Source organism: Corvus kubaryi, unplaced genomic scaffold, assembly GCF_017639235.1.
Source record: "Corvus kubaryi isolate FWS band 111438036 unplaced genomic scaffold, C.kubaryi_AGA036_p1.0 37396, whole genome shotgun sequence".
NCBI classification, from domain to species: Eukaryota; Metazoa; Chordata; class Aves; order Passeriformes; family Corvidae; genus Corvus; species Corvus kubaryi.
The window spans coordinates 17,060,709-17,087,734 of record NW_024581135.1 but is presented as its reverse complement, the minus strand read 5'-3'; the positions used below and the strand labels follow the sequence as shown (position 1 = coordinate 17,087,734).

At 37.4% G+C, this 27,026-nt stretch overlaps 1 protein-coding gene across 2 annotated transcripts; it reads left to right on the top strand.

The window, feature by feature from the left end:
• Positions 1-3: 3 nt before the first annotated feature.
• Positions 4-27,026, top strand: IFIH1 (interferon induced with helicase C domain 1). Of its 2 annotated transcripts, none has more exons than XR_006018102.1 (16): positions 4-533; positions 2,255-2,411; positions 5,081-5,257; positions 9,312-9,392; positions 12,835-13,055; positions 13,806-14,016; positions 17,056-17,273; positions 18,784-18,900; positions 19,372-19,495; positions 19,584-19,820; positions 21,908-22,164; positions 23,598-23,747; positions 24,493-24,654; positions 24,980-25,170; positions 25,619-25,789; positions 25,953-25,991. XR_006018102.1 is itself a non-coding variant. In XM_042040299.1 (16 exons), the coding sequence occupies exons 1-16, from the start codon at positions 84-86 to the stop codon at positions 26,325-26,327; spliced, it is 3,030 nt and encodes a 1,009-aa protein (XP_041896233.1). In that variant the 5' UTR covers positions 4-83; the 3' UTR covers positions 26,328-27,026. The 2 variants fall into 2 exon arrangements, 1 of the variants encoding a protein (XP_041896233.1); XM_042040299.1 differs by lacking the exon at positions 25,619-25,789 and adding an exon at positions 26,145-27,026 and having other exon boundaries at positions 25,953-26,046.

Genomic DNA, 27,026 nt, shown 5'->3' with positions numbered 1-27,026 from the left:
GAGCGAAACCGAAAGCGGCGCCGGGGCCGCGCTGCTCGCCAGGGCCCAGGCGGAGCCGCCACCAGCGGCCCGCGGGAGCGGCCATGGCAGACAGCGCCCGGGACGAGCTGTTCCTGTACATGATCTCCTGCTTCAGACCGCGGCTGAAGCAGTGCATCCAGGTGCAGCCCGTGCTGGACCGGCTCCCCTCGCTGAGCGCGGAGGACAGGGAGAGGGTGCGTGCGGCCGGCCTGCAGCGGGGCCAGGCGGCGGGGGCGGAGGAGCTGCTGCGGGCCGTGGAGCGGGGGCCCCGCGGCTGCGGCTGGATCCGCGAGTTCCTGCAGGCGCTGGAGCACGGCGGCTGCAGCCTGGCCGCCTGCTACGCCAACCCCAGCCTGAGCCAGCTGCCCTCGCCGGCAGAGGAGGCCGAGCACGACCTCTGCGTGCACCTGGTGCAGCTGCTCCACGGCACGCTGGTGGACAGGATGCGGACCGTGCAGGTGGCCGAGAAGTGCCTGGAGATGGGCATCTTCCAGGACGAGGACATGGATCGGGTGAGTATGGGCGTAGGTAGTGCCACAGACACTGGCCAGCCCCAGTGGCTGTGGAGCAGGTAGGAAGCCACACCTACAAATGGCGTAGTAAATGCAGAAATGAAAGGAGAGTTCCCAGACTTGGGGAAGGAGATAACGAGTAAGCCGGGTACGCCGATGAAGACCCTTGACAGTGGGGCAGCAGGTGGGATGCCAGCTAAGAGCCTGGCAAATAAAAATGCCAGTATCAGAGGGTTGGACCAAGACAGTGTCTAAGTGGAAGAAATATGTCAGACTTTACTGTTACTTACTATTTTGACACAGACCTTAGGCTCAGAAGATCATTGTCTTCTGGCCCTTGAACCATGCCAGGAAGTAGTGATGGTCTGTAAAGTCCTAAAGAATACTTCAGTTAAAATAAAGCAGGGTTTTCTGTCTTCTTTTTTGCTATAGGGTCACTAAGGACTATCACACTAGACAGTGAGATGAGAGAAATACCAGTTGGATAGGAACAAGGAAGTGTTGACCCTTGATGAAAATATTTCCCAGTGTTTATTCCACTTGGCTAAGGATGACTTGCCTGCAATGTGAAACTTACTTGAAACTCAAAAAAAATGGATGTCCTGAAACAGTGCTAGAACAAATTAAAACATAGCAATAGGGGGAAAACTGGTAAACTAAGGGTGGAACTACATCACGTGCACTCTGAGCCTTTGCATCCACTTTTGAGGGAGTTTTATTCTCCATCTCAGTTAAATGACTGTAACACACGTAATTTTGTCTTGTGACCGTCAGGTAGCAGCAATGATCAGCCGCACCCTAATGAGTGGGGAGGCAAGCATGGTAACACAACAGGCAGATGCAGAGGCCTTTCCAGAAGTTACTGGCTCTGTTTCCTGGGAATGGGTCCTCATGTTCCCCCAAGTCACCTTTTTGCTGCTGGTATTTCCATCAAAGCATTCAATACCCTTCACAGTCCTGCCAGTTTAAACTCCAATGGAGTTTAGGCTTTCCTAATGTCTCCCACTTTCCATGCACTTCCTTTTAGTCACGAATCTCAGTTAGGTGTTCCCACTGCTATGCCTGCCCCTTTCCTTGCATATCAGGATTGGTGATTCTCGAGCCTTGAAAGAAAGTGCCCTTGAGGACTGAACACCTGTCTTAGGCTGCTTTGCTCTTGGGATTGTTGTTTTGTTCCTCATGTGATCACATGCCAAGTTCTGCTTGTGACAGCCTTGGGACACTGTCCCATAGCTTCTTTGAGGGCAATGCCCCTTACTAGGGGCCAGAGTTTAAGAAGGGAAATGTTCCAGTTTATGTGTGAGGTCATGTTACAGAATAAGTCTGAGCTTTGGTAAACTGTGTGACATAATTTCTCCTTAATCATGGTTGCCTATTCCCTAAACCAGTCTGAACACCAATTATTATTCCACAATACTAATAATTATTATGTAGTGGTTACTATTGTAACCCTTGTCTAGTACTACCAGTCTCTCCAATTAAATTTCAGATTTCATAGGTTTTATATATCCTACCCAAAACAATATGGGATGAACATGAGGTTGGACAAAGCTGTGGTAAGTCTCTTCTGATGAGTAGCAAGTCAATTTTATATCTTTATTTTTCAGTATGTCTTAATGATGACAGGGAAATGCTTTTGCAGCTATACTATTTGTACTAACTTCCTCAAACCATTTCTGAAGTCTGTGTGAGGGTTGTTTCTGGTTTTTTATTTTTACCAGATCCAGACAGTTGCTGACAATCGTGGGAACAGAGATGGCGCGAGGGAACTACTGAGCAGAATAGTGCAGAAGAAAGATTGGTTCTCTTCTTTTTTGGTTGCTCTCCGTGAAACTCAACATGAAGACCTTGCAGATGATTTAAGCGGAAATACAGGAGGTAATCATCTTATTTCACTGGTACTGATGTGTGGATTTTTAATATCTCTTTTTATTTTTTTTTTGTACTGTTATTTGAGAAACAATGCGGGACTCCCACCATATTGTTTTACAGTGATACTGGGACTAATGCTTTTGGTTGTCCAGAGATTTCAAAATCAAGTTATGTAACAGCTTAATCAATAGATTTTTAAATACTAAAAAGTCCTTATTAAACAATATGAGAACTACAACAGTATGCATTTAGTTACAATTTAACTGAATCCTTACCTTTTAAAACCCATTGGTTTTCAGTGTGCTTTTTATAATCATTCATAAAAAATATTCTGAAGATTAATTTGAACATAAAATACAGACTTTACCTGGATTTCTTCTTCAATACAAGTGTTTCCTTTAAAGATTGGTTTACAAATATTTTTGGCATTTTAAAGTACTTTGCATACTTTAAGACATTCATAAGTCTCAAAACATTATAAAATTTACTAAAAATAATGAACTATTAAAGCAGCTACTCCTTTTCATTCCTGTATAATACTTATAGTACTGTAAAGTTATTCCAGTGCTCTCCTGTATTCTTAAATATAAAAAAGGAAGCAGCCCTCAAGTAATTTATCCCTTATTTTTACTCTCCATATGTTTTATAAAATTTTTGAGACTAAATTATTTTGACAGATTTCCCATTTAGCAGCTTCAGCCTGCTCACTTGCTGAGCTCACCAGAACTTTCTCTGTACTTTCAGTTGCTGCATGTGGGTCAATGCATTAAGATTGAGGTAAGAGGGACGTGAAGGTGTGTCTTCCAGCTTTGGACAGGAATCATCTGGTGTTCTGCCAGACACAGACAAGCAGTTGTGATATTTGAGGGCGCAGTTCAAAGATGGTTGAGTGTTGTAGTCTGCAGGACAAGACCAACCAAGTCAGAGCCTCAGAAGACCATTCTGTGTGGGAACTCATGCCTTCTGATCAATGAATCAATATGATTACACAGAAGCATGTTATTGTTTAAAATACACTCCACTCACACATCTCACAACTTTGACATAATACCCTACTTATACACTTTGCTTACTTCTACATTCTACCTACTTATACATAACTTATACAGTTCACTTACTTGTACATTTTATAACTTCCACATATCACACTACTTGTACATCTTACACCTTTTACAACTTCTACATAACACAGTACTTTTACATGCTACTCTACTTATACATTTTATAACTTATCCATAACACAGTACATATACATTTTGCAACTGCTGTGCATGAGATCACACATTGCTTGATTGGTCTCTCTATTTTGTCCATGAGCTCTGCACACACTTTTCTGATAATACGATTGGCTTTAATCTAGTGCAGTACAGTCCTTTTTATCTACTCCTTGCTATCTTGGTATTTAGTTTTTCAGCTTCTTCTTTCCCAATTTAGCATAGTTTACCTCTCAGTCCTTGATGAATTCCTGAGGGCTCTAGCAGGTGGAGCTCCTGATCCAGGCAAGCAGCATCGAGATGATGACAGCAACAAAATCCATCCAGTGATCAGCAGCCAAGTTAGCCCAGGAAATCCAAACATCAAGACAGCAAAAAACAGGGAGAAAATATAAACCTGTCCCACTTCTCTCCTGAAACCTTCAGACTGGAGCCTAAAAACCCTCTTGGCACTGATGTGCTGCAGCTGAAGGTGGAAAGGCCAGGTGAAGCCGGTGAGGGTAATTCCAGCCTGGTCCCACTCTGAGGGCTCTGGTAAAAATAACTAAAAATGGTTTGTCTGGGGTACACTATCAAGGTTCAAATACTTTACAACAATTCTGAGTGAAACTCAGATGCTGGAAATAGCTCAGCAGCTACTGTGATCCTAATTTTCATTCTGTGTTGCAGCTTTGTGAGACTTAAATTCTTGTCTTCACTACTTTGCTATCAGTAAGGTAAACAAAGTAATAAATATTTCACAAATATGCAAATTATTAATATTCTTTTCACATTTTTATTTTCAGTTCTTTTCAAATTTTGTATTTCTGAATTTTCAGTATAGTGCAGACCATACAGGGTAAAACTGAAGTTTAATTCAGTTGTTTGATGAACTGCTGAATGAATGCATTTATCCCACAGTTTCTCTGTAATCTTGGGCAATGCAGGCCCCAAACCAACCTGTTCAGACTGCTACATGAAGCGTAAATGGTGTTGCTCTTAGCAGAGGATAAGTAATTTTCCATGTACATGGTGCTGTATATGTGTAGATACCTAAAGTGTGTGGTTGCAGGAGCATCCCCTGACATAAGGGCATAGAGAGGAAACACTGAGAACAGGTTCATTGAGACCTGGGGAAGAACATTGGTGCTACATTTTATCACTGCAACTTGACCCCCTGTGATTTGTTAAAGTAAAATACATTGTTATTAGGAAACACCTACGCACAAAAATTGAGAGCTTCATAAAATAAATCTATTAATCTCTCTAAATTTAGTTTCTAATTGTAAATTAGTAAATTCTTAATAAATATTTATATAAAGGTCAAAATTGCAAACTATAACATTTGAGTCAAGACCAAGACCATATGTTACATTGTTATGTATGTGATGAATAGAGGTTAGTTCTGTGTTTTCTGTGCTCCACACTAAAAGAAATGAAATCTTTTATAGAATTGCCTTAGAATTTTTCTGTATTTTCTAGGAACAGAAAATAAACAAAATGGGATGGAGAAGAGTACAAACGAAGAAGCAGAAGTTACAAGCCAACCAGGATACCTCAGAGCAGATAATTTGAAACAGGAAGAAAATGTGGATGATAGTTTCAGCAGTGAGAACAGTGTATTGGAAACATCCATAGAAAAGAATTCTGTGGTGTCAGGTTTGTCCACTAACTGCTATTTTGATCTGGTACCTGTGTGAATAAATGAGTCATTTTCGAATATATTTAATATTGTTGATAAAAATATTCATATTATTAGATTAATATTTTATTTCAGACCCATCCATGGTAGGCTTATACTATCCAATGACAACATTAGGTTAACATTGACAACTCTGTACAGTGTTGACAAAGTTTAAGACAGGAGGGATGTTTTTGTACCACTAAAAACTGCAACTGTATTAACTTCTTTCTAGAAGGCTGGAAATTCTATATTGAAAAGCATTTTCTGTTTTGAAAAGTCCTTTAGTGCTGTCCAACAAGTAATTTTTCTGTTTATTTTAAGGTATTTACAGAGTATCAAACAACCTTTCTCACGTCACATACATACTCAGAAGTACATTTTTAGTAAAAATGTTTAGGAGTTGTTGTGGCCTGTTGTTCATATAGATCCACTCTTAAAAACATGCCTTGGGAGTTGAGTAAGAGCAACAGCAATGACCAGCAACACCACCTAAACATAGCTGTGAACCAGTGATACAAACATACACTGCATGATTCAGGAGCCATATGTGTTCCAGGTTCAGATGGAGCTCGAAAAAAAGTTACAGCTAAGGTAAATCCTGCCTGGAATTATACTGGTGGGTTCTCTTTATATTAAATATGAATAATTACTTTTTAAAAATGGCTCTGAAAAATTGCAGCTTTTCAATGTGCAACAGTAGTAGCCTATTTCTCGTTTAGCATGATATTAACAGGATATCACAATACTTTGTAGCAAATAGTGAATTATTAACTACAGCAAAAATATCAGCTTGGTTTTCTTGGGTTGGAACGTAATTTGGCAGTATAAAGAAGAGGTGCCAAATATTTAATGATAATTTAAAATGGATCAGACTGAGTTATCCTCATTGTTAGCTGGAATCCTTTCTGGGCAAAGCTAAGGCTCTTATTGGGCCTCGCTAAGGGTAGGTTTTCAGTGCTGTCAGCCTGATCTTCTGCTTGCGTCTTGTCAGGTTGAGGGTTGCGGATAATTAGATCTCCTAGTTATTAACTAGAGTGCCACAAGCTAATTGTTGCTAAAAAAACTACGGTCTCAGCACAGAACTGAAATTAATAGATGATGGGTATGAGCAGTTTGGGCAGTTGAGCAGATCTGTGCAGTGAAATGGCTGAGGGGGTACAGAGTAGATGGATTCCATCAGTTTGGTTCAGATTGACTTCAGTCTCATGCTGTGTGCCTGCAACTAGCTGGAACAAATCTCATTCAGTTTCAGCTGACAGTTCATTTCTTCTGATCTAAATCAGCTCTGTGATGTGAATCAAAGCAGTGTAAGTGGGGAGAATTGACAGATTTACTGTAAAAATGCACTTCTGAGATGAACCAAAGCAGCAGTGTAGATGCAGGATAACAAGGGCTGCCAGGAGGCAATGCTGCTTGGAGATCTCTGCAGAGGAACTGGCTCACATTCAGCTATCCTGAAGTGCAATAAGCTTTGATATTGGTGCACTTGTACACTCAGATTTAACTGCACTCAGGTCTTTTTCCATTCCCTATTTCCATCCTTTCTCATGATTTCATAAGACTTTATTTTTAGACCAGGCAGATTAAAATACAAATGGAACCCAGATTCGACTTCCACATGAGCTGGGAACCCACCTAGTTTGTAATTTGATACTGTCAAGTGTTGTCAGTTTTGCAGTACACTCCCACCATTCCTTTGTCTTGAGAAGGACATATTTCAAGAAGAAAGAAGCTTTTTCAAGTCTCTTGAAATTACTGCAGTTTGCATTGTATCTGAAGCCTCCTCTAACCCTTTTATTTAAGTAGATGAAACCAAGACAATCAGAAGGTATGAGAGCAGTAAGGTCTTGAAAACAAAGTAGAAATAGATCATTTAGCCTAAGAGATAACTAGAGAAAAACTGAACATGCAAAAACACAGGTAAGAAACTTCATACACACAAAATAACACAAAAGCAAGTAAGTTTGCAAGGTCAACACATGGATTAAGTTGCTGCAGTTACCTGTATAAACAACAATTTAAATAATAACAGCTCTCTTTTTCAAGGCTTGCCTTTCATTGCATTCCATTGTTTTTATACTTATTTAGTAGTCAGTGCAAAATGTCTGAAGATCTTCCTGTGAAATATTCTGCATTACAATGTGCAAACAGGGAAGATTAGCAAAAGTGGTAAAAATAGCTGTTAGAATATTAACTCTTTTATCTTCATTATGTTGGAAATGCTTACTGGTTTGGGTTTTTAAAAATTTACTTTGTGTTAAAATAATTGAAGAAAGTTGCCACAGCTGAAAAAGGAGAACATTATTCTATTCACCTTAATTTGGAAGATGAGTATTTTGCATTTCACTTCACTACTGATGTTTTCTGTTGAGAGATTGTTGTATAATGCATGCTGAACATTGTAATTTAGATAATTGTGTACAAAACTCTTCATGGATTCATATTCTCATGTCTTTCAGAAGGTCATTTTAGATCGGAGTCCATATGGAATAGATAAACAGAATTTTAATTTTGTCCTCTCTTTCCTATCATCTGTGGATTCCTAGAAAGTGAAAACAGGAGATAGCAGTGTCATCTTCATAGCTGGGAGTTCCCACTAATGCTACTTAATAGTTTGTCACAGGTCTTTGAACATGGCTTGGAACTGGTGAGGTTTTCTTCTTTTTTGTGCCTTTCTGTTGATTGCATTCATTTCTAGGAGAATAGGCTTAATTTAGGTGCTTAAAGGCTTTAATGTCCTTGTCTATCATAACAATTTCTACAGATGATGGTGATTAGTAGTGGGATCAGATTCTGATGTCTGTATGGAATAAATTATGACAACTGTAAGACAGCAAGACAGATGTTTGCATCAGTTTTCATAGTTATGTTAGAAAAACTAATACCTGACTCCTAGTGGTAGCTAAGATAGCTACATAACTTCACTGAATGCAGACTGGGTTTAATTTCCACCTCACCAAGACTTTATACTGTGTATTTCAGGCTTTCCTTTCAAAAGACACTGTAACTTCCATTCAGTGCTAAATTCTCATTCACAGAAACTACTTTGCTTTATGAATAATTTGTTGGGGACAGTAAGTTAGGAAAAATACGGATATGGACCATAATAGCATATTCACTGGAAAGAACTTGATAGAAACACAAGTTCACTAGCTAGTTAAACAGAACATTGGTCAACACTATTACTCTGACTGATTCCAGAAGCAGACGGTGGGCTCCGTTGCAGAGCGCTGTCGGTAAGCTGATAGCTCAGGATGATGCTGTTTGCAGCAGATTTTCCCGGAAGAACTGGGCATCCCTTTAGATACCAAAAGGACTGAGTTTTGGAAAATGGAGCTTTATGAGTTGTCCTGGCGACCCGAGAAGATAAGCGCGTGTACGGCATGGATGGCCCAGCAGAGGGCGAGCGGAGCACGAGGATCTCCGCAGCGGAGCCGCCGAGCGGCTGCGGCCGCGCCCGGCCTCTCGCGGGGTCGGGATCGCCGCTTTTGCTCCTCATTGTTCAGTAACTCATCACTGCTTGTATTTATTTACTTGGTTTGCTCTTCTGATGTTACACGAAGGAACTTTAAAAAAAAAAAAATTCGCAGTTCGGGCTTTGTTTTTTACTACAGATGTAGCTCTCGTGGCTTACAGGGAGTAAAAGAGAACGTTCGGTTGGCCAGCAGCTTTTTTTTGGCTTTTCACCTTTCTGAAAAGATACAGTAAAATAAGACTAAAGGGGATTATGCAGGTGATCATGTCTGGAACCCCTGCATTCAAGTAATGAATCATGACCCACAGTGCCTTACCTCTGCTATGCTTTGGATATTAATCTTCCACTCCGTCTTTTCTTCCGTAAGAAAATGAACTGTGTTGTTCATATTTTTATCTTTACCAAAAATAGAGAAAATTAGATCTCAGCCATCCCTGCCTGACATTCATCTAACCTACTTTGACAACTTAGGGGGAGATCAAACAATATGCATTTGCTATTAATATTTGTGCAGCAAATACATTATGGTACATTTCTATGTGTTTTTCATTTAGACTCAGATGTCTCCACAGGAGATGGAAGTGTCAGTAACTTGAATGAAAACCTGGGACAGAGCTGCACAACCAGTGATTCAGGTACATTTCCCTTCTGTTATTATTTAGTAACTGCAAAGTAAGCTCTAGGGGAAGTACTCTGTGTGTGGGCTAGAACAAAACTCAATGGAGGGTTTTCTTTCACTGTAAACTCTAGTTCACTGTATTTAGATGCCAGACTTACTCTTATTTTGTTGGAAAAAAGATGCCATTTTTAAGGGTCTGGACCCAAGTCCTAGCCCCAAAACAGTCAATTTACTGAGGTCATCTGAACAGGTCTCTAGACATCATCATCGTACAAACTGGTCAGTGAGGCAGAATGATAAAATCACATAGGCTGAAGGGGCTAGACGTCATCCAGTGCAGTCACCTGGACAGATCCTCATAGTGCTGCCACACAGACGTGTTTCTTTTGCTCTCAGAGAGAAGTTAGATTGTGCCTGGCCCTCACATAGGGTGAGAGGGAATAGGAATGTTTTAGAAGCAACAAAAGGTTAGCAGAAGTATCTCCTGGGTACCTGCAGAGCAATAATGAAGGTCCACTTTGGACCCCAAGTACTGTAATAGCCTTATTCGTAAAAGCAACCTAAGCAATGGCAGTTGCTATCTGAAAACCTTTGTGAATCTCACATTAAAACACATGTGCATGTTCTAAATACAGTTTTAAACTAGATACTGGACTGTGTTTACGTAATACTTAGCAAACAGGTATTATCTTGCTATGTATATAGTCTGAGCCAAACTAAACACTGCTGTTGTAAAAGACACCCCAATATATTTTTGTCTTTTTTTTTTTTTTTCAAACCTCAGGCAAAACAAATTGGGAGCTGTCCACCATGGTAATCAGCCTATACAGAGTTCAAGAAGTAGTTTTTGGAATCTAGCCTTTATAAAAGTTGTGCTGGGACTGTGTCTTGGACAAGGGCTAGAAAAAATCCAAGTGCCTTTCAAGACAGCTGGGCCTAATAAACTTAGTATTACATCAGTAAAGTCACTGTAAATATTATATATCATATGCCTGCAAAGTGTTTACAATAGATACTTTTAAAATAGTTTCAAGCTTTTAAAATATCAAAATGCATGTATTTTATAAGTACACAGAAAATTCAGGATAGCTCAGATTTAAATTGCTACACTACAGCAATCTAGCTAAGCTAAGCAATTTACACTACAGCTAAGATTCCAGTCTGTGTGTTGCTAACTCCAAAGAATATGCTTTGCACCTCTGCATCAACTGAGGACACTCATAAGTCACATTGTATTTTTTGATTCACTATGTCACATGAAATGTCTGGGCATGGGAGCTTCTCTGTTCTGTGGACAGGCAGGCACACTGTATCAGTTGGCCAGGCTGAGCCAGGCTCCTGATATTTGGCAGCACATATGTATGTATGGCCTGATCCTTTAAGATTCCTGAAGTATCTCTCATTAAGTAAATTGGGCATTTGCTGCATCCAGTAATCCAGAAAAAAAAAAATCACTGCAGTTTTGTGAAGAATGGAGAACAGATTTTTTTCCAGTGTTTACTTGCTGTATGTTCTGTTTACATGTGGGTTTAAAAAACTAGTTTAAAAGTTTTTGAAAACATCCATGCTTTTTCATCATGTCTAGTAAACTCAGTGAAAGCAATAATGAGAAAAACATGCTAAGAAGATGCAGATGCACTATTTATGGATTTTATAATTTGAAATTTTGCAGTAAGGCTGTTGTATTAACAAAGATGTTTGGACGGTGTCATTAGACACTAATATGATTTGGATTTTAATGCAAAGAATCGTATGGATTCAGCTGCATTTTTATGTGCCAAGCTCATTTCACATTTTAAAAAATTGTGTAGTTAGGACAATAGAATAATTATCATGTTTCTTTTAGCCCAGAGCAGCAATTCATGTGGGCCTTGTATGAAGGCAGACAACTTCCCTAATGTTATAGTGTGCATGACAAAAAATCTTTAATTATTTAATTCTTTAATCTGTGAAAAGATTCCTGTATTAGCCTTTATCTAAACAAGGACTGAAGAAGCTAGGAGAGAGCTAAGTTAAATATTTTTCAGGCCTGGACTGTTAATTGAGGATGTTAAGGATCTGAAATCTAACCAGATGGGTGATAAAGTGCTAGTTTCAATATGATTGAGCTATTGAATTTAGCCAACCAGAAAGCAAACAACATTCTTCCTCAAAAGAGAGAAGTAGAAGTCAGATAAGTAACAGCAAGTACTCTCTGGTGCAAATGTCCCTGTGTCCAGGTAGCACTGCACTCACTAAAAGGCAAAACAAGCAAAAAACACTTAAGAATGGCATTCAGATGTTTCCATCAGCAGTGTTTTATCAAGCTTCATTACTTTTTGTTAGTTTAATTTTATTTAATGGAATCAGGAATACTAGAAAAATATACTTACTTTGTGTGTAATGTATCAGAGATAATAAAATCCTCATGATTCTTCATTGAATGATATCATCAGGAAACAAAACCAGGGTTTTTCTCCCCTCGTTTTTAGTCTAGTAGAACGAATTTGTGCCTTTCCTTCACTGAGGGCAGTTAAGACTTGAAGAGTGATCTAAACTTATTTGTAGGAAAAAGAAACCCCATGAAAACTCAATTGAAATAAATCCTTCTGATATTAAGATATATGTAAGTTCTGACTCCCTAAATACATGTAAACTCAAGGGACTTGATATGCTTTTCTTACTGCTCAAAATAATTCAACAGCATTTTTTTTTTCACTTTTACATTTATAACATTGTTTGTTTTTTCTGTGAGCTGTAGATCTAAACTCTGCCATTGCATTTTCAATAAGAGATGGAAGGCTTTGGCCTTAGGTGGCAAATGTCTATGGCTTTTTAATGAACACTCAATTGCATTATGTGTGAGTCAGGCTAAGAAGCAACGTAATCTACCATGAATAGGTGTGATACATTCTGCAGTTAGCTCCATCTTGTATGGGCAATTGAATTTTCTTATCTGTCTGGTCTTTATACTTTATAACTCCCTTGACCATTTTTAAGTGTTCCATATCTTTTTTTTCTTTCTGTGGCTCCATTTTTCATTCTCTTGGAAGTATTTAAAAAGGCAGCTCCCTTGTAACCAAATAAATTTCAGTATTGATGAAGGAGAACATCACAGAAGCTTGGCTAGATTATAAATACTGCAGCTGCAAACAGAACCTTTGTTGATCCCAGTGCCACTGAACTGTATCATTTGAATTCATACCTAATAGTAGGCATTTCAACATAGATGGGTGAAGCTGTACTGTGGCTTATTCCACCTGCCCTGATGGGTGACTGGATGGAAGTAGTTCTGATCCAGAGTTGCACAGGTCCACAGAGCAACACTGTCTATGCTAGTATGCTGTTTCTATTTATTCACATTTATTCACAAGATGCTTCTAGTAGTAAATTAATATTTCTCCCTTTGACATTTTTTCGCTCCTCTGATATATGTTCTATGCCTCCTGTTTGATATTTATATTTCTTTGTACCCTTAGATGAAGATGAAGGGGAGAGGAGAGCCTCACCTGAGCCGGATCTGACCCTGAGAGATTACCAGATGGAAGTTGCAAAGCCAGCACTGAATGGGGAGAATATTATAATATGTCTCCCTACGGGCAGTGGTAAAACCAGAGTGGCTGTTTACATTACCAAAGATCACTTGGATAAGAAGAGAAGAGCATCAGAGCCTGGAAAAGTCATAGTACTTGTTAATAAGGTAAGTTGGTCCATTTTTTTAAGAATAATATTTTTCAGACATCATGCATTGTTAATACAGGCATTGTAAAATGAATGTAAATGCAATTCTCAGCTTCTCCAGGTGTACTGTGTTTAAAGATGTACAGATCTAGACAGTCATCTCTATTGCACCATCAGCGTGGTGCAAGCACAAATTATTTTAGTGTACCCCAGTGCAAGTGAAAATCTAGATGTGCTAATAACCACATTATTGGAAAAAGTACAATTTCGTATTGTAATGAATTTTAAAAAATACAAATATTTTTCACATTCTGTGTTTCAGTTTGTTAATGAAGGCCACCTAATGAGTCTCACAGTAGTTAAGGAATGTTTTGTCAGATTTTCTGATAATTGCTGTAATTTTTGCAGTTAAATTTAGCACATATAAATTAATCTTTTATTTTAATATGAAAATATAGAAATGCATTTAAGAATTTTATTGAAATTATAAACAATATCCATATCCTCTTACAAGAATAAATGTGAAAGCATGTTATAAGCTCAGTTAAAGAGCCAAAGAATGCATGGTTTTTTCATTCTTTCGAAGGCATAGTTAAGCCAAAGTTTTTGGGACAAAAAGGTTTCACAGGAGAAGTTGGAGGGGAGAAATTGGTTTGGGGATGTTTGCTGCTTGGTTTTCTTTTGCTCACCTAACAACATTTGTGGCAGAGGCATGTATTTTTAATCCTGTGTTTAATATGTTTTAAATTCTTTGGAAACTTTTGTTCAGGTGCCATTGGTAGAACAGCATTTACAAACAGAGTTCAGCCCATTCCTGAAGCGTTGGTATCAGGTTATTGGTTTAAGTGGTGATTCTCAGCTGAAAATCTCATTTCCTGAAGTTGTCAGAAGAAATGATGTCATCATCAGTACAGCACAGATCCTTGAGAATTCACTGTTAAATGCATCCAAGGAAGATGAAGAAGGTGTCCACTTATCAGGCAAGTTTTTAATTCTGACGTTTTTCCAGTGAGAATAAAAGTATGTCTCTATTCTGGAAAATTACAGAGTAAAAATGTGCCACATTCTGTAGGGTTTTTTTCGATTTACTCGTTTTATAAATGCAAGCTGTAGTCAAAATCAGATCTTAATTAATAGGCATGCAAGCCAAAATTAGACTCTATAGTTTATTTGTACTAAATATTTGTTATGCTTTCTATTTTATCTAGCTTAAGCACAACTTTGTGCAAATGCAGTCGTACTCGTTCCACTTTCCAAGTTTGGTAGAGCATTGAGTTATATCATGTAGAAGCCTTATACAGGATGAGAAAAAACTATCAAAATTCAAATACACATGGTAGTTTGGAAGATACAATGGAACACAAGATAGAAGCCAATCTGTTGTAAAAGTTAAATTCTTTAAAATTTTGTAGTTTTGCTAATGTACAGTGATATGATTGCTTAAAACTGTGTCTCTCTGAGTTCAGCAGATATAATGGTTTCCTACAAAAGATGAAGGAAGTTGAAGGAAACAAAAGATAAATAAGGCAAGATTGTTTTCCCGGAATGCTAAAGTGGCAGGTATCTCTGGGACATCAGAAAGGAAGTGGTATTATCTGCCAGCAATGTACAAATAGAACAGCCCATGATGACAGCTCCAGGGCCTGGGCTGCAGCGACCTTCCTCTGGGAGATGTTAACTCCTCCCTCTATTTGCCTGCAATCAACTCCTTTTTAGATGTGGCAGGGTGTAGGGGAGAGCTGTGATATCCAAAATAATTGCCCTGAGATAAAAGAAGTTCTGGTCTGGGTGTTACAGAGACAGCAGAGAAACCTGAGGAGTCGGTCTGTGTCTGCCAGTGCTCAGTGCTGACTGGAGTACTGCTTGATCCAAACTAAGTCCTGCAGAGCAGCTTGGGTACCACAGAATTGCATCCCCTCCTTCAGAATGCCTTGTTATTAACCTAGGCAGAGTACCAGCTATTTCCTTACACTTACTTCCTTTCCACTGCATCGAAGTTAATAAACTTTCCTACATCTGAATCATTTTGGAATGCTGTATGGAGGCATCTGAACATTTCTACTGGAACTGCTGGCCTGTTTAGAATTGGGCTGAGTCCCAACCAGATTGTGTAATGAAGTGGGTTGAATGGGTTTCACACTTTGTGAAGTTTCGTTCATAAGGAGCTGCATTTTTTCCAGAACTCAGGTGGCCCTGCACGTCATTCTTTTTCTGTGCTATTACACCTGTGCTACTTAGTTCAGCTGGGCCAAAGCCAAGCAAGCATGAACACAGCCAGCTCCATTTCTATGGCTGTGACTTGGTTAACTCACAGCCTATATAAATCATCCTAATTAGTTACAAGTTCTTTCCAGATTTCTGTGCATACTTTTTTCATCAGTTTCCACAGAGGTCTGTGTTACACGTAATGTGGACTTCCAGCCTCAGGGAAATGGAGGGGACTCTCTTAATTGCATTTTTCCAAGTGTTTACCCTCTTTACCAAGGGCTGAAGTCACTGTATGGACTTTCTAGAAGCTGTGTATCACTTCCTTAGTAGAAGAAACACATGTCTTCTGGTAGGTTAGTTTCTTCACAAGTAATTATAGGAATATGCATGATGGAGATGATGGTCAAAATCAAAGGGAGTAAGTTCATGTTGGCAGAATAACTGAGAAACTGCCAGCACTGCTTCTGAAATCTTGCAATATCTAGAAATCTTAGAAATAAATCAGAATTTAGATTTGAAACTCCATCACTCCTGTCCAAACTGGCTTCCTGAACCGCTGTGAAGGCAATCAGCTTTCCCCAGTGACATGGAGCACTGGCTTGTTTTCCTAGCAGAAGTTTTTGGTGTAGCCTTTAAATATAACTTCCCTTGTTTAGTCTCCCATCTTTCTTTAGATTCTTCAATACCAGCTGAGACTGATTTAGCTCTCTGTTAATTTCCAGCTTCTGCTGCCAGTTATTTAAAAGTGACTTGTAGTGGTGCAACAGTTTGAGCACATCAATATGTTTACACATCAGTGTGTAAACAAGACCATGGAAATTGTCCACATAAAAAAAAATACATATAAAAGTTTAACCCTGATCATTTCAGTGATCGTCTTTACAGTCATGTCCACAAACTTCCTTCAAATTGTTGGAAACCGTGTCAAATTAGGGAGTTACTGGCCAGCTACAGGAGTGGGAGCTCTACAAACCAGTTTTGTTGTTAGAGAAACAGAAAAATGTTCATGAATCTTCCAGCTCAGAACCTTGAAACATATGTCACCAGCTGCATGTGCAGATAGATTAAAGATATCTTTTCTGTATTTTTTGAGAAATTTGAAACAAAAAAAAATTTTATTTTTCCTTATTGTATATTGCTTGCATGTAAATACACTGTGACCAAAAAGCACGTAATACCTGTCTGAATCTTCATCAGTTTCCTCCGCTACAAAAGAGAGAGGAGTGGCAGTGCTCCCACTAATCTGTTTGTTCTTTCGAATAACACATCCATAAAGTAATATAAATCTTTTATTTGGACACTAGTAGGGAGGAAATCTCTGTGTTGCTACAAAATGGAAGCATATTTTGACCACAACAAGCCTTTCAAGAATGTTTGAAAGGCTTCTAACATGTTATTTATCTTCTAAAAGGCAAACAATGTGTAGTTTGTCAGACACAGTTATGGATATAAAAGATAGTACTGAGTTCAACTATGATATATTCTTACCGCTGGTAAGATATGCAAATATTTCTCTGAAATTCTTTATATCATCAGATTGCTTTTGCAAAAATAGAAAGTCTTGTTTTCCATTACATGAAATGTAAAACTACTTGGCACATCAGGACTGTAGCAAAGGTTCCAAAGTCCATTAAATATATTCAGCTTCCCTCCATGCCTTCCTCCAGCACTTCAATTTCCTAGTACATTAGTTCTCAAACAAACTGATGGGTTCTTTTCAACACCATCCTTACCCGTTACAAGATTTAGTCACACAAGTTATGCATTTGAAATAAAATTCTTCACTCTAGGAGTCTTTTTTTTTTTTCCAGATTTTTCCCTCATCATTATCGATGAGTGCCATCACACTCAAAAGGAAGGTGTCTACAACAATATAATGCGACGTTACTTAAAAGAGAAGATGAAGAACAAAAAGCTGGCAAAAGAAAACAAACCACAGATCCCACAGCCTCAAATTCTGGGACTGACAGCCTCACCTGGTGTAGGAGGTGCAACATCCTACTCAAAAGCTGAAGAGCATATTCTGAAAGTAAATAGCCCTAACACTTGCAAACCATCAAAGGGATATTGTCTTGTTCAAGGAAAACTTCTAGTCAATGTTAGGCTCCAAATAGACAATCTGATTTTTTTTTTTTTGGTGTACATGGCAGTTTAGCTCATAGCCATTAAATTGACCCTCTAAAAATAATGGAAATCCATGTACAAATAAAGGTTACTTTACAGGAAAGTAGGGTTACTGAAAAGGGACGTTAAAAGATTGCCTCACTTGAAAAAAACTCTCAAGATCAGAGGCAAAAAATCCACAATGTGGTATGGTTTTATGGTTATTAAAAGTCTTATTGTTCCATTGATGGCTTGTAATTTACTAATTAGTATTCCTAAATACTAGAGACACGACATATTTTATATTTCTATTTCTAGAGTGACCAAGCTGAGCATTTTTGTGAGTCCAAGAAAATGAGAAACAATGTTGAATGCTTAAACCAGAAACCACTTGTGAGATACAGGTAGCATATAAATGTGTTTCGTTTTTTCAGTTAGAGTTACTCATTGAGGTTGCGTGAACACCTGATTAGAGGTAATCTGTTAAATTCTATACTTAAAGAAACTATATTTTACTTGAAATTAAATGGTTTTGCATTAGTAATAGAAAAGTAGAATTTAGCCCAGTACTGCAGTGAAAACTCGTGACTAGTAAATTACACAAGAACAGAATGTGATACTGAATAAGTGGGCCTGCAAGAAGGTTTTATGCTGTTTTGAAGTAGACAGAATTGCAAGGAATTTTGACACAAAAACTTGCTGGCAGTGGAAAAAGCAGAAAATTCCTTTTCATCAGCTCTGAAATCCTAATGATAGGATGCTGGGGTTTGTATCTGAAGAAACGTAATCTGAATGTGCAAGCTCAAATAGACAGCTACCACTGAAGACATTAAAAAGATCACCTGGCAGACTTCCTTTACTGTTTCCTCTGCTCAGAATAATGTTATGTTTTCCCTTATTACTTAATGATGTGCACGTATTTTCTCCTTCAAAGAGGTCAAAAGCAGAAAAGTCCAGTTCAGTTGTGCACTTAGCACAGAAATTCTATGTCTTCCTGTTCCAGGAAAGATTATCTCAAATTTTTTTCCACTTTCATAATAGCTCTTACTTTTATGATTAATCGCTAATGTTTATTTTCTTTTTTTTTTTCTATTTCACCATCACTTTATTTATTTTGTTCTCCAAAATCTACTCTTCCAAAGTACTGATGCTGTATTTTCCTTTTCAAAATACTTGATTTGCATCCTGATCTACCATTTTTTTTCCTGTATGCAAGGATCTCTTCTGGCTAAAAAGCAACTTGTGCAGCTTATCTCAAATGCTGTTCAAGACTTGGCCTTTCTTATGCTGATACTGCTTTTATCCAGATTTTGTGGGACGAAAATCAAGTTATATAAACCTCAGTATCTAAATAAGAAGTTCTGTTGCATTAATTCAGTTTTCATGTGGAATAACTCATTCAATATTAAAAGAAATAACATTTTGTTTTCTCCCAGATCTGTGCCAATCTTGATGCATGTAGAATTATGACTGTTGAAGAGCATGTCTCCCAGCTGAAGAATCAGGTAAAGGAGCCCTCTAAGAAGACTGTGATTGCAGATGACAAAAAAAGGGTATGTTTTTTCAAACAAATCAGTATTAAAGTTATATTGTCCTTTAAAAGTGTGTTGTACGGTATCAAGAACTTTTGCCTAATGCTCTTTTTCTATAGACTTTTGATGATCCTGAGTGCTAATTTGAATATTGTTGTTTTCTCTGTTTCAAAAAGTATCACTAAAGTAAAATAGAATTAAATTTTTACTTATGTCAGTTATATTTTGAGGTGTCTGGTCAAAAGACCTTCTAAAGCTGAAATATTTGTATTGAAGTGATGATATCATATACCGTTAAAAAAAATGTTACTTCACAGTATAATTTTTGTAATATTCTGAACTGTGTATTTCCATAAGACTAAACATACTTAACAGCCTTACTTGGTTTTTAATTTAAGGTTTAATTTTTAAAAAATGGCTCAGTATGGTACTAGCCAATGTTTTTGTTGCCAGAAGATGCTTACTTACTTTGCCTAATCAATTTATTTCTAGGATCCATTTAAAGAGAGAATTACTGAGATAATGACAGAAATACAAAATTATTGCCAGTTGCATCCAAAATCTGAGTTTGGAACTCAGACATATGAACAGTGGGTGATCAGAGAAGAGAGAAGAGGTAAATGCATAGCAAATATACCCCAGCTTTGGAGTTCTTTGGGTCGTTCTATACACAGACATGTTTTTCTATTTTTGTTCACTTCCAGCTGCAAAAGAAGAAAAACGCAGGGAACGTGTCTGTGCAGAACACTTGAAGAAATACAATGATGCTCTCCAGATAAATGACACCATCCGAATGGTGGATGCCTACAATCACCTAAATAACTTCTATAAAGAGGAGAAAAGTAAGAAGACAGTAAGGAGTGATGATGATGATGATGATGATGAACCAGCAGTATCAAAACAGGATGAAACAGATGAATTTCTAATGGGTTTATTTCATGGTGAGTTTGAAATACATTGTAATATTTAATACTTGAAATCCATAATTATGCACTAACATGGTTTGCATGGGCCCATTAGTTATTATATCCTAGAGATTGCTGTGTTGTTTATTATCACAGTACCTTAATATCCCAGTTCATATAGTTCTGAATGCATTAAACAATATCATAGTGGGATTATGTCATAACATGTAATAGAGGTTCTTCAGCTCCAGCCTAAAGGCAGGTTTTTTTGCTGCCAATAAGTACAAGCTGTTCTTTGCTTTTATCCAGTGAAGTCTCCCTGAGGACACTCTTAACAGATACATAATATCTGTATTATATTATATATATATTTCATATATATTTCAGTAGGCACTCTTGGGGGGCAAAAGGTTGAGCAAATGGAATACAAAAGTAATGAAATTATGAGTTCTTACCCAGCCCTTTCTGCCAAAGTTTGTTTGTCTATATACTAAGAAAGGAGAGTGCTTTACCTAGTTTCAGGTAAAGAATATTTAGTTAGAGAATTAAACAAAAGATCAAACTGCCAAAAACCAAATTTAGTTGCCTTTTTTTCAGATCATTCACGTTGGAACTAGGATTCATTCAGTCCTTGACACACAAAGGTTTTTTGCTTGGCTTTTTTTTCCCTTTACTGCCTTTGCAATGAGAAAGAGCTAGACAAGTTTGCTCCCATCACCCATGGCTCTCGGGTGGTGCAAACAAAAATAGATTATACTGTAGAGTGTGGCCCAGCTTCATGTATCCAATGAACTACAAATTTAGACTGTCATAATTGAGAATTCAGGAAATGGTAAAAAAACTTAAAAATACATGTTAGACAATGTCAGCATGTTTTTTTAATGACTCTTCATAACTCTCTATTCCCCCTTATTTAGAATTTCAGTGTTGAGCTGTTGCTGAGAACCAAAATTTTAAACTAACTAAAAATTAAACTTAGTTTCATTAGTATTGTTGATGATTGCTTTTATTTCTGCAGGTAAATGAAGTTCAAAGAACCTGTCAGTGAAAAATAAATTCCATTTTGTTAGGATTTTACCACTGAAAGTGCTAGGAATAATAAAGAAAATCTAAAATTTTTCAGCTTTTAGAGCAGAATTCATCTTTGGGTGATAAACCCCCTTGAGCCATTAGTGTAGATTTAACTAAGGGGGAAAATTGTGGGAGTTTATGTCTACCTACTTTTTGTATGTGTTTCTGTGTTTGATTACATTCTAAAATACGAATAAGACTAGTCATAAAGCCACTGTCTGGGTGGTGTAGTAGTTTGTGGTGCATTGAGTATGATTGCCTTGGATTAGGCACGCTGGAATAGTCTGGACAGGGTCAGGGCATCAGAGTGTAGTAACACACAAAGTCGCTGCCTTGAAGTGTTCTTGTTGTGTTTGCACAATCATCTGATAAAGGCATAGGTTTTTAAATATTAGAAGTTTTTTAAAAAATTAAAAAACATGAGGAATCCTCCCTCATTACGGTCAATAGAGCCAGTTGAAGAGAGTCATTCATTTGATGTTTCACTGAGTACATTGAAATGTCTTGGAACTGCAGTATCAATAACAATGTGCCCATGCTGGTGTCTACAGTACTGCATGTTTCTAGTGAGGATTCCTACTTTAATTCATGTCCCAAGGACAATTTATATCTAAATTTATAAAAACATTATTTGCTCCGAGGTTGTGCGTATTAATCTGTTTCTCCTTGTAAGACATTTTTCCATGATTTTAAAATAGTTTTGTAAATATTACAGTCTGTGATTTAGCTCTTTATTACAGTGCATTTAACTCTGTACCACCTCTTGTGTGTATAGGCAGTTTTTTTTCCTTTGGCTTATTCTCACCATGAAATATAGGCAAAGTGTATGATAGTGGTAATTTATTTTGATTGATTACTGTGTTTTTAATGAATATAAACCCACTTCAAAAATAATTGGTATGCTGCAGCTCTTCAAACTGAATGTGAATTAGCTATGCTGAGAGAATTATATAGAAAGTTGTGCTTTGTTTTGTTGGTTTTGGGGTTTATTTTGTCTCAAACTGTTACTTTACATGGTTACATTTTTTAATTTACATCTGTTCTTTTTAAAGCAAAAAAGAATCAGCTGAAAGAGTTGACTAGACAGCCAGAAAATGAAAATGAGAAGCTAATAAAGTTGAGAAATACTCTAATGGAGGAGTTCACAAAGACTGAGGAACCTCGAGGAATTATTTTCACAAAGACTCGTCTAAGTGCCTTTGCTCTATCCCAGTGGATTAAGGACAACCCAAAATTTGAAGAAGTGGGAATTAAGGCCCATTATCTTATCGGCTCTGGTCATAACAGTGAGATGAAGCCCATGACTCAGGTACAGAACCATGCATGTCAACATTACCTCTTGTCCATGGTTTTGGAAAACAACTTGTTACAGTACTAGGCCAATGGACTGAAGTTCGGAGCCCAGAGTTCTGGTTTCATACCTGCCAGCAACTTACCTTCATAAGCTGCAGGATATGTGAATAATAATGTTGGAATAATTTTATTTCCACAAGTAACAAGCTTTTTTTTGTTTCGGATTCTATGGCAATAGGAGTAGCCAGCATCCATTGCCTAGAGTAGTGTGTAGTCAAAAGGGACACAAGTTGTAGCAAGGCATGGGAAGCAAAAATGGAAAGAACAAAAATGCAGTCGTTAAATGAGTTTATACTTATTAGGACAACAGTAATTCATGTTATATTTTAGCTGCTGGATTGAAAAATAAAACTACAAAGTTGATTATGCCTGTCTTTTTGTAATATCATTGCTTTAATCAAATTACACCAATTTACATGCATGCTTCACACTGACGCATAACCATTGAAAGAAAACTTGCCAAAATTCATACTGAAAATATCACAATTGATCACTCAATTGTGTCCGTCTTGCACCATTATGTTGATTTCATACCCCACATCTCTCTGGTGATTTATACATGCAATTAAAACATTTTCAAAACAAAGTACTTCGCGTTCTCTTCTGTTCTGCTCTTTACTCCCCGTAAAAGCATTTAAGCAAAAATGATGTGTTTTGCTGCTGGGCAGAGTCCTTTTCCTTCTGCTGCACTCAGTTTCAAAAAAAGAGTTCTCTCAAAAAATTCTCTCCAAAAGTTGCTTGAGTTCTATGTTCTATCAAACTTGGAATTTCATTTGTGTGCCACATTGCACAAACAATAGCTTCTGCATTTTGAAGCTGAATATAGCAAATAGCAAGTTTCGTTTCCTCTGCTCAAGCTGGTGACAAACACCCAGTTGATTCAGAAGTCTGTGATTTTAGATGCTTTCTTTTTTAAGTGTATCATTGTTCTTTTTGGTGCTTCCCAGATCACCAGAGTTATGGTCTCCATTTATTATGGGGAATTTTAAGTGCTTTAGAACTAGAGTTGGAAGTCTATATTTTAATCGGAAATTACTGAAATGATAGAAATCCAGACTTATGAATAAGTACTTAAAGCATTTGAAAACAATGGAACAACATATTATCAAATCCTCTAGTACCTGTGACATAGGCTATGAAGTTCCAAGTTCAGTTACCCTAAAAGGATTGGCTTCTGCACTCTCCTCCCTCAAAATATGGTGCTGAACACCTATTATATTCAATAGGAACTTCTTGTTTGCATGATGCTTAAATGCAGTTGTTAAAGCCACTTGATGTTTGGCACTCAGCTCAGAAATGATGGGACTGAAATTCCTGAAACGCGTTAATTAGAAGAAACTGGTAACAGAAACTAATACTGAAAGTTAATATAATGATTTTAATTTACAGAATGAACAAAGGGAAGTTATTGATAAATTTCGACGTGGAAATGTAAATTTACTAATTGCTACTACTGTAGCTGAGGAAGGCCTGGACATCAAAGAGTGTAACATTGTTATTCGCTATGGCCTCGTCACCAATGAAATTGCTATGCTGCAGGTATGAGTTTTCTGCATATGTAGCTTATTTTAATAGTGCTTTTCTTTTTGGAATGGGCAAATGGTGAATCATATACCTGACGTTTGAAATTAATTTTGAAATACTTGAATGCTGAAAGAGAAAATGCTCTTACAACAAGGCTCACTTCCAATTGCCATCCTCAGTCCATATGCAATATAAAATTTGCCTCTCTCTGTAATGGTGTGTCATCCATTCAAAGTTCTACACAAACAGTAAACTCTCTTAGTAGAAGAGATACAAGAATATGGTCATCAGACTAGTTGATAAAAGAGGTGTTTGTACCACCAGTGTATGGACACCACACCATCATCAGCTAAAGAGAGATTATTATGTATCAGAATAGCAGTTGGATACATGCTCTCATTTAGCTTGCGAGCAGAAATATTTATATATTTAAATATTTATTTTTATACTTATTATTTTTAAATATTTTAATATTTAATAAGCATGTTTATATTTTGGTGACAGAATATAGTTTCAGCATTGCAAAACATGCTAATCACAAACCTCCTGAGCAGCTTTCACAGTTATCATAGATGATACTGCAGCAATAGTATGTGTTATTCACTGATTCTTTATCTGAGTTAAATGGAAAAAAAAATGCTCTTTGGGGATAGTGCATATGGAATAGTGGATGTCTTCCATTACAAAACTAGGAAAAAATGTTGTGTGATGTAATAGGGAGCATTGTGCTGTTTATTGTTGTATTCCTTGCAAATTGTAGGCTCGTGGTCGAGCTCGAGCTGATGAAAGCACCTATGCTCTTGTGGCTTCAAGTGGCTCAGGGGCTGTTGAACGTGAAGATGTTAATATTTTTCGTGAGAAAATGATGTATAAGGCCATTCAGCGTGTCCAGAAGATGCCACAGGAAGAGTATTTAAATAAGGTATTCACTGCAACTCTGCACTTTCCTTTTAAAGAAAACTGATTTATATTGTATGAAATACTTTTACTTGAAATCTACTTAGAGGAGAAAAACTTAATACTAGTTACTGCATATGGCTTTGAATTGTTTTGCCAATATTTGTTTTATAATCTGTTTTCTAGTCCTTTAGAAAAGTCTGGTTTTCTATTGGTAAGGGGGAAACACACAAGCCAGGAAAATTGACTAGAAGTCATGTTGACACTGAACTCAGTAAAATAACTGAGAAAGAAAACTATTATTGTCATTCCAGCAGAATGTTACAGTGCTCTTACTGATCTATTTCTAGATTCAGAGTTACCAGTTGCAAAGTATAGTGGAAAAGCAAATGAAGGCAAAGAGAGATCAGCGCAAGACATACAAGAAAAATCCTTCACTAATAAAATTCTTATGCAAAACTTGCTACAAGCCAGTATGTTCTGGAGAAGACATACAAGTTATTGAAGACATGCATCATGTCAGTGTGAGAAAAGATTTCCAGTAAGTGTTTATGAACTACTTTATCTCTTTCAGGCAGAAACAGATTTTCTTTTCATCAAGGCTTTAACAGGGCCTGTAACCCTCTAGGCCCTGTGAGAAAAAAAATAGATTATTCCAATATTGTTGGGTCCTAGGCTCTATGGAGTTTACAGTTAAGGAGCTTGAGCAAAATGTTTGTTCTTATTCCTGATTTCAAGGTGAATTGAGTTTAAAACTTTGAACAAAGGATGCAGCTTCTCCGGTAATATTAGCTAGGTCACTTACTATGCAGTATGGTATGTATTCTACTCTGCACAGGCTAATAGTAACCATCAGAATCAGTACTCCCTGAAGTAAATGATGCAAAAATGTGCACATATTCTGCAGGCCTAGATAGTCAGAACCAAATGATTCTGTTAAGGAGTAAGGTCGAACTATAAGGAATAAAAAGAAAACCTTTAATTTTCAGGTATTATGACAGCTCCATGGCATCTGAAAAAACCAAGCTAGATCTGTCTCCTATTAAAACAAGAACCTGCTTCTCCTACTTTAAGATGTGTGAGGGAGGATGCAGCTTCTGAAATGCAATGAAGAGGGACACGGAGTACACATGTATTTCATCATTACTTAGGAGCATGAAGTATGATCTTGCATTTCCTCAAACTCCTCAGTGTGTCAACAGTCAGAGAGTTTATGACATTTTAGGTTTCCTATCTGATTTCAGTAATCGTAGTCACTGTGTATATGTCTGTATGTAGCATGAAATGACTAATGGATTCTGATGGGTGCTGTCTGTTTTTCAGAAGTCTTTATCATACAAGAGAAAATAGAACACTGCAAGATAAGCATGCTGATTACCAGACCAATGGGGAAATTATATGTAAACACTGTGGACAAGTGAGGAACACCTTATTTTCATATTATTCTTCTTGTCTGTATTTATTTCTGTCTAATGATCTTATTTTATCTGAAATGTAATTTCCTTCTACTTGCAGGCTTGGGGAAATATGATGGTACACCGAGGTCTTGACCTGCCTTGCCTAAAGATTAGAAATTTTGTGGTTGTGTTTGCAGACAAGAAAACAACAAAGCAAATTTTTAAGAAATGGGGAGAGCTGCCCATCAGGTTTCCTGGTTTTGATTATGCAGCTCATTGTCCTTCAAGTGATGAATATTAAGGACTTAGAATGAAAATAAAAGCCCTTTTCAACTTCTCTGTTGATCAGAAGCTCCTGCATCCCATAGAGAGTGCTGCATCATAAGCACTGTGAAAGCTCCTGGACATAAAGAAGCTATCTTGAAGACAAAAAGCAAAAAAAGAAAGGAGAAGGACAAAGTCACACAGCTTCTGTCTGCTCTCAGATTTGCAGTCCTGGACAAAGATGGCAAATGCATTGCAGTCATGTATTCATGGAACAAACTCTTGTCTCTTTTCACTACAGGGTGACAACACTGTCAAAAGTATTTTAGATGACCTGTTCTCAGTCCCAGAACACTGAAGAGAGATCTTAAGATATGCCGTGGTCATTATTTTCTTCATGCTATAACACTTTTGAAGAAAGTGTCTCAAAAGAGGAGCCATGTAAAGAAGAGATAACCTGTTATTTCTGAATTACTGTTGCTATGTCAGTGTTTTTATGACTGAGTTCCTCCCTCTATTTATACATAGCTGTAAGCTCATACATTTTGACAGACTAAAATTAAGTTTCCATTAGAAGACATGTCAAAAAATCAAGGCCTTAACATGAAATTGATTATTTTAATGTCCAAGAAGCACATTGCCAAAATAACTCTGTTTGTTAGTTTCATGAGATTGTTAGACTGGCTACATAATGAGGTGTGTATTTCTTTCAATAAATTGCTATAACTACCCTTTA

Excerpts from the sequence above, each read along its gene's own strand:
- IFIH1 (XM_042040299.1), top strand. The coding sequence starts at position 84 with ATGGCAGACAGCGCCCGGGACGAGCTGTTCCTGTACATGATCTCCTGC. Across the intron at positions 23,748-24,492 it reads ATGAAATTGCTATGCTGCAG|GCTCGTGGTCGAGCTCGAGC; the intron begins GTATGAGTTTTC and ends TGCAAATTGTAG. Across the intron at positions 25,171-25,952 it reads AGTGTGAGAAAAGATTTCCA|AAGTCTTTATCATACAAGAG; the intron begins GTAAGTGTTTAT and ends TCTGTTTTTCAG.